This window comes from Pseudophryne corroboree, chromosome 11 (genome assembly GCF_028390025.1).
Source record: "Pseudophryne corroboree isolate aPseCor3 chromosome 11, aPseCor3.hap2, whole genome shotgun sequence".
Taxonomy (NCBI): domain Eukaryota; kingdom Metazoa; phylum Chordata; class Amphibia; order Anura; family Myobatrachidae; genus Pseudophryne; species Pseudophryne corroboree.
This window is the reverse complement of record NC_086454.1, coordinates 98,328,072-98,336,433: the sequence shown is the minus strand read 5'-3', so window position 1 is coordinate 98,336,433 and position 8,362 is coordinate 98,328,072. Positions and strand designations below refer to the sequence as shown.

General features: G+C 47.0%; 1 protein-coding gene across 2 annotated transcripts in view; it reads right to left on the bottom strand.

Moving 5' to 3' along the window:
- The window catches only part of LRP4 (LDL receptor related protein 4), a 130,753-nt gene that overhangs the window by 2,497 nt on the left and 119,894 nt on the right, over positions 1–8,362 (bottom strand). Inside the window, exon 38 of one of the 2 annotated variants that reach the window (XM_063944656.1) lies at positions 339–399. The exons of the other annotated variant lie outside the window; for it this stretch is intronic. Within the exon in view, the coding sequence (XP_063800726.1) occupies positions 358–399 (42 nt within the window). The 3' untranslated portion in view covers positions 339–357. The remainder of the gene's footprint in view (positions 1–338; positions 400–8,362) is intronic. 2 annotated transcript variants of the gene reach the window in all.

Genomic DNA, 8,362 nt, shown 5'->3' with positions numbered 1-8,362 from the left:
AGAGTATAAAACAAGAAAGCAGAAGGCATGATAAGTACATTTCATGCTCACACGGTTAGTAAAGATCACCAGGAATGCTAGAAGTGAGGTTCTCAAAACCACCCTCATCTAACTTCAACAGAGAAGGCATATCGGATTCCTCACAGAATCACAGAGTAAATAATGAGCAGGGCACATACATCACTAAGAAGGATTCAGTTCCTGAATACATATGTAGGCTCATGAGGGGAATATGGAAAACACGTCCTGCTGTCTATAAAGAACAGGTTCCAGGTACACTAGACTGGGTTAAGTTAGCAAGATGCTTATAGTCACTCGCGTGCAGCAGCCAGCGATACCTGCGGGTGGCGGAAGGGCTCAGAAGAGGAAAGGAGAGAGACTGTCAGAGGGAACAGAGCGCTGCAGTGGATGAAACAGTGTGACACGGAGAGTTAGATAAGTGCTTACTGTACATGTAACACAAGGGTTCCAACAAAGAATACACACATTTGACTTCTACAAGATCTATACTTTTACTTCTACATTAGGATTCCTGGCATTATCCTCAACTCAAGCTCACAGGGGATCAGTATGAAATACCTACAACCAAAATCCCGACAACAATTGTCCGACGGTCAAAATACTGACAAGGTCAAAATCCCAACAAAGTCAAAATACCGACATTTAAAATATCGGCAAGGTCAAAATACAAACATTTGAAATGTCGACAGGTCAAAAAGTCGACAATAGTTTTTCGTTGTTATTCGGTGTGTAAGTGTACCGCGTCCCCTCGCATGGCTCGCTGTGCTCGCCATGCTTCGGGCAAGGTGCCTCGCGATATTCCCCCCTCCAGGTCCACTGTGATGGTAAAGTGTGAACAAGTCAGTTTCAGTGAAAAAAAATCATGAAAAACGCATGTCGACTTTTTGATCTGTCGACATTTTCCACGTCGGTATTATGATCTTGTCGGTATTTTAAATGTCGGTATTTTGCCCATGTCGGGATTTTGACCTTGCCGGGATTTTGACTGTAGGTAAATTGACCGCGTCCCGCTCACAGGACTATTTCCATACCCCACACCTGTCTGCACTCATCATAGAAGGGGAGAAGCGTCAAACCTCAAAGAGCTGAAGTGAAGAAGTTGCCCATATCATTCTGTCATGTTCTAGGTTGTTCTAGATAAATTACAGCTAGAACCTGATTAGTTGCTATGGGCAATTTTCCACTTTATTGTTCTCGAAGATTTGAAAATCTCCCCTTTAGAATCAAAACATGTGTATTTGGTTTGTGCAAAGTGCACATTTTTGTAAGAGGCTGCGGATAAAGTCATCTGGCAACATATAATAACCTGGTTGGTGCTCGCCCTATGCGGCAGGGAGTGGAGAGTAGGCTCATATTCCTTGTACCTAGATGGTGGCACCTTGCGTGGACACTGAAGTAACTGACATTGGAATACAACATATATCTCCATTAAGAGTTTTTGGGGGAATAGGGCAGATGTATTAAGCCTGGAGAAGTGATAAAGCAGTGATAAATGCCAAGTAATAACGCACCAGCCAATCAGCTCCAATATGTAAATTGGATAAAGAAGAAAAAATGATACTGCGCTTTCTGTGTGATGGACACCTGCGGTGGAGGTGCAGCTGGCGGCACGGCTGCACTACGTCAGCTTGAGAGGGGAGATACAGATAGAACAATGGTAGCTCCCTGCGCACCACTCCACAGTAAATACACTACAATCAACTTTGTATAATAAAAATATTTTATTTAAATGAATGTCTTTATTAGACTTTTATGGAATACACTGTAATAGATGGATTCTGTAATATATATATATATATATATATATATCTATATATCAATTACGGTATAATGAATACTGCTGCCGTTATTATATACAACCTAGTACCGGTACACACACCAAAAGACATACAGACAACACATAAACAAAGATAAAACAGAGAAATTAGTCACTCCGTAGTGATTTGATAAGGTAGTGCAAAGCGCCCTGTGGCGTCTTACTCACATCTGCCTTTCTGTTGGATGTTGATTCTTATATATAAAAGTCACAGTCTTGTATAAGGATATTCCAATAATACTTAATTGCGCTGGTTGGCTGGTGGTTATAAAGAGGGTTAAATCCTCACTCTTCCGAATGAAGCAATCTCCTCTGTTTACGCTGATTAGCTGGTAGTTATATCAGGGGTTAAACCCTCACTCTTCCAAATGAAGCAGGGGCAATCTGCTTACCAGCCAACCAGCGCAATTAAGTATTAAAGAGAGGCTAATACCCCACCTGGGACTTTCTAAAAGCAGAAATTCCCTTGACACAATTATTGGAATATCCTTATACAAGACTGTGACTTTTATATATAAGAATCAACATCCAACAGAAAGGCAGATGTGAGTAAGACGCCACAGGGCGCTTTGCACTACCTTATCAAATCACTACGGAGTGACTAATTTTTCTGTTTTATCTTTGTTTATGTGTTGTCTGTATGTCTTTTGGTGTGTGTACCGGTACTAGGTTGTATATAATAACGGCAGCAGTATTCATTATACCGTAATTGATATATATATATATATATATATATATATATATATATATATATATATTTCTCTGACGTCCTAGTGGATGCTGGGAACTCCGTAAGGACCATGGGGAATAGCGGGCTCCGAAGGAGGCTGGGCACTCTAGAAAGATTTATGACTACCTGGTGTGCACTGGCCCCTCCCACTATGACCCTCCTCCAAGCCTCAGTTAGATTTTGTGCCCGGCCGAGGTTGGATGCACACTAGGGGCTCTCCTGAGCCTTTAGAAAGAAAGATAGAAATTAGGTTTTTTATTTTCAGTGAGACCTGCTGGCAACAGGCTCACTGCAGCGAGGGACTAAGGGGAGAAGAAGCGAACCTGCCTGCTTGCAGCCAGCTTGGGCTTCTTAGGCTACTGGACACCATTAGCTCCAGAGAGATCGACCGCAGGCCCAGTCCTTGGTGTTCGGTCCCGGAGCCGCGCCGCCGTCCCTCTTACAGAGCCAGAAGCAAGAAGAGGTCCGGAAAATCGGCGGCAGAAGACATCAGTCTTCACCAAGGTAGCGCACAGCACTGCAGCTGTGCGCCATTGCTCCTCACACACACTTCACACTCCGGTCACTGAGGGTGCAGGGCGCTGGGGGGGGGGGCGCCCTGAGAAGCAATAATAACACATTGGCTGGCAAAAATACCACAATATATAGCCCCAGAGGCTATATATGTGGAAAATACTCCTGCCAGAATATAGGAAAAAGCGGGAGAATAGTCCGCGGAAAAGGGGCGGAGCTATCTCCCTCAGCACACAGGCGCCATTTCTCCTTCTCAGATCCGCTGGAAGGAAGCTCCCTGGCTCTCCCCTGCAGTCTACACTACAGAAAAGGGTAAAAAAGAGAGGGGGGGCACTAAATTTAGGCGCAGTATACAATTATATAGAAAAAGCAGCTATTGGGGACATAACTCAGTTAGTCCCTGCATTATATAGCGCTCTGGTGTGTGCTGGCATACTCTCACTCTGTCCCCCCAAAGGGCTTTTGTGGGTCCTGTCCTCTGTTGGAGCATTCCCTGTGTGTGTGCGGTGTGTCGGTACGGCTGTGTCGACATGTTTGATGAGGATAATGATGTGGAGACGGAGCAGATGCCTTTAGAAGGGATGTCACCCCCTGCGGGGCAGACACCTGAGTGGTTGAACTTATGGAAAGAAATGAGTGCACGTATAGACTCCTTACATAAGAAATTTGACGACATGCCAAATGTGGGACAGCCGACTTCTCAGCTCGTGCCTGTCCAGGCGTCGCACAGGTCATCAGGGGCTCTAAAACGCCCGCTACCTCAGAACGCAGACCCAGATGTCGACACTGATACCAGTGTCGACGACGATGAGTCTACCCTGATGCCCACTAAGGCCATTCACTGCATGATTGAGGCAATGAAAGAGGTGTTACACATTTCTGATATACATACAGGTACCACTAAAAAGGGTATTATGTTTGGGGAGAAAAAACTACCCGTAGTTTTTCCCCCATCAGATGAATTAAATGAAGTGTGTGAAGAAGCGTGGGCTTTCCCTGATAAAAAATTGGTAATTCCTAAGAAGGTACTAATGGCGTTCCCTTTCCCGCCAGAGGATAGGTCACGTTGGGAAACACCTCCTAAGGTGGATAAAGCGCTCACACGTTTGTCTAAAAAGGTGGCACTACCGTCTCCGGATACGGCCGCCCTCAAGGAACCTGCTGATAGAAAGCAGGAGGCGATCCTGAAGTCTGTATATACACACTCAGGCATTATACTTAGGCCAGCTATTGCGTCAGCTTGGATGTGCAGTGCTGCCGCTGCGTGGTCAGATAAACTGTCAGAAAATATTGACACATTAGACAGAGACACGATCCTGTTAACCATAGACCATATCAAAGACTCAGTCTTATATATGAGAGATGCACAGAGGGAAATCTGCCGACTGGCATCTAAAGTAAGTGCATTGTCCATTTCTGCTAGGAGAGGCTTATGGACTCGCCAGTGGACAGGAGATGCAGATTCTAAAAGGCACATGGAAGTGTTGCCATATAAGGGTGAGGAATTATTTGGGGATGGTCTCTCGGACCTAGTTTCCACAGCAACGTCTGGGAAGTCAGCATTTTTACCCCATGTCCCCTCACAGCCTAAGAAGGCGCCGTTTTATCAGGTTCAGTCCTTTCGGACCCAGAAAAACAGGCGTGGAAAAGGCGGGTCTTTTCTGTCCAGAGGCAGAGGTAGGGGAAAAAGGCTGCAACAAACAGCAGGTTCCCAGGAGCAAAAGTCCTCCCCCGCTTCTTCTTCCAAGTCCGCCGCATGACGGTGGGGCTCCACAGGCGGAGCCGCCTCAAGAATTTCAGCGATCAGTGGGCTCGCTCACAGGTGGATCCCTGGATCCTTCAAATAGTATCTCAGGGGTACAAACTGGAATTCGAGGCGTCTCCACCCCACCGGTTCCTAAAATCTGCCTTGCCGATTGCTCCCTCAGACATGGAGGCGGTGCTAGCGGCAATTCACAAGCTGTATTCCCAGCAGGTGATAATCAAGGTACCCCTACTTCAACAAGGCCGGGGTTACTATTCCACACTATTTGTGGTACCGAAACCGGACGGTTCGGTGAGACCCATTTTAAATTTGAAATCCTTGAACACATACATAAAAAAATTCAAGTTCAAGATGGAATCGCTCAGGGCGGTTATTGCAAGCCTGGACGAGGGGGATTACATGGTATCCCTGGACATCAAGGATGCTTACTTACATGTCCCCATTTACCATCCTCACCAGGAGTACCTCAGATTTGTGGTACAGGATTGCCATTACCAATTCCAGACGCTGCCGTTTGGACTGCCCACGGCACCGAGAGTATTTACCAAGGTTATGGCGGAAATGATGATACTCCTTCGAAAAAAGGGAGTTTTAATTATCCCGTACTTGGACGATCTCCTAATAAAAGCGAGGTCCAAGGAACAGTTGTTGGTGGGAGTAGCACTATCTCAGGAGGTGCTGCACCAGCACGGCTGGATTCTGAATATCCCAAAGTCACAGCTGGTTCCGACGACACGGCTACTGTTCCTGGGTATGATTCTGGATACAGTCCAGAAAAAAGTGTTTCTCCCGGAGGAGAAAGCCAGGGAGTTGTCATCTCTAGTCAGAGACCTCCTGAAACCAAAACAGGTATCAGTGCATTGCTGCACGCGGGTCCTGGGAAAGATGGTGGCTTCTTACGAAGCAATTCCCTTCGGCAGGTTCCATGCCAGAATCTTTCAGTGGGACCTGTTGGACCAGTGGTCCGGATCGCATCTTCAGATGCATCGCTTAATAACCCTGTCTCCAAGAACCAGGGTGTCTCTACTGTGGTGGCTGCAGAGTGCCCATCTTCTAGAGGGCCGCAGGTTCGGCATACAGGACTGGGTCCTGGTGACCACGGATGCCAGCCTTCGAGGCTGGGGGGCAGTCACACAGGGAAGAAACTTCCAAGGACTATGGTCGAGTCAGGAAACTTCCCTTCACATAAATATTCTGGAACTAAGGGCCATCTACAATGCCCTAAGTCAAGCAAAATCCCTGCTCCTACACCAGCCGGTGCTGATCCAGTCAGACAACATCACGGCAGTCGCCCATGTAAATCGACAGGGCGGCACAAGAAGCAGGATGGCGATGGCAGAAGCCACAAGAATTCTCCGATGGGCGGAGAATCATGTACTAGCACTGTCAGCAGTGTTCATTCCGGGAGTGGACAACTGGGAAGCAGACTTCCTCAGCAGACACGACCTCCACCCGGGAGAGTGGGGACTTCATCCAGAAGTCTTCCAGATGCTGGTAAACCGTTGGGAAAAACCACAGGTGGACATGATGGCGTCCCGCCTCAACAAGAAGTTAAAAAGATATTGCGCCAGGTCAAGGGACCCTCAGGCGATAGCTGTGGACGCTCTAGTGACACCGTGGGTGTACCAGTCGGTTTATGTGTTCCCTCCTCTGCCTCTCATACCAAAGGTATTGAGAATAATAAGAAAGCGAGGAGTAAACACAATTCTCGTGGTTCCGGATTGACCAAGACGAGCGTGGTACCCGGAACTTCAAGAGATGCTCTCAGAGGACCCGTGGCCTCTACCGCTCAGACAGGACCTGCTACAGCAGGGGCCCTGTCTGTTCCAAGACTTACCACGGCTGCGTTTGACGGCATGGCGGTTGAACACCGGATCCTGAAGGAAAAGGGTATTCCGGAAGAAGTCATTCCTACGCTTATTAAGGCCAGGAAAGATGTTACAAAGCAAAGCATTATCACCGCATATGGCGGAAATATGTTGCATGGTACGAGGCAAAAAAGGCCCCAACAGAGGAATTTCAGCTGGGTCGATTTCTGCATTTCCTGCAAGCAGGAGTGAATATGGGCCTAAAACTAGGCTCCATTAAAGTACAGATCTTGGCTCTGTCGATTTTCTTTCAAAAAGAACTAGCTTCAGTACCTGAAGTTCAGACATTTGTGAAAGGAGTGCTGCATATTCAACCCCCGTTTGTGCCCCCTGTGGCACCTTGGGATCTCAACGTGGTGTTGAGTTTCTTAAAATCACATTGGTTTGAGCCACTAAAAACCGTGGATCTGGGATATCTCACGTGGAAAGTGGTCATGTTGTTGGCCTTGGCTTCAGCCAGGCGAGTGTCAGAATTGGCGGCTTTATCATGTAAAAGCCCTTATCTGATTTTCCATATGGATAGGGCAGAATTGAGGACTCGTCCCCAGTTTCTACCTAAGGTGGTGTCAGCGTTTCACCTGAACCAGCCTATTGTGGTGCCTGCGGCTACTAAGGATTTGGAGGACTCCAAGTTGCTAGACGTTGTCAGGGCCCTGAAAATATATGTTTCCAGGACGGCTGGAGTCAGAAAATCTGACTCGCTGTTTATCCTGTATGCACCCAACAAGTTGGGTGCTCCTGCTTCTAAGCAGACTATTGCTCGCTGGATTTGTAGTACAATTCAGCTTGCACATTCTGTGGCAGGCCTGCCACAGCCAAAATCTGTAAATGCCCATTCCACAAGGAAAGTGGGCTCATCTTGGGCGGCTGCCCGAGGGGTCTCGGCTTTACAACTTTGCCGAGCAGCTACTTGGTCAGGGGCAAACACGTTTGCAAAGTTCTACAAATTTGATACCCTGGCTGAGGAGGACCTGGAGTTCTCTCATTCGATGCTGCAGAGTCATCCGCCCTCTCCCGCCCGTTTGGGAGCTTTGGTATAATCCCCATGGTCCTTACGGAGTTCCCAGCATCCACTAGGACGTCAGAGAAAATAAGAATTTACTCACCGGTAATTCTATTTCTCGTAGTCCGTAGTGGATGCTGGGCGCCCATCCCAAGTGCGGATTGTCTGCAATACTTGTAAATAGTTATTGTTAACTAAAGGGTTATTGTTGAGCCATCTGTTGAGAGGCTCAGTTGTTTTTTCATACTGTCAAACTGGATATAGTATCACGAGTTGTACAGTGTGATTGGTGTGGCTGGTATGAGTCTTACCCGGGATTCAAAATCCTTCCTTATTATGTCAGCTCGTCCGGGCACAGTGTCCTAACTGAGGCTTGGAGGAGGGTCATAGTGGGAGGGGCCAGTGCACACCAGGTAGTCATAAATCTTTCTAGAGTGCCCAGCCTCCTTCGGAGCCTGCTATTCCCCATGGTCCTTACGGAGTTCCCAGCATCCACTACGGACTACGAGAAATAGAATTACCGGTGAGTAAATTATATATATATATATATATATATATATATATATATATATATAGCAGGGAAAAACGGCTGGCACTCAGAGACTTGAAAAAACGATTCAGACTACGTGGTTAAATGGCATTTAAC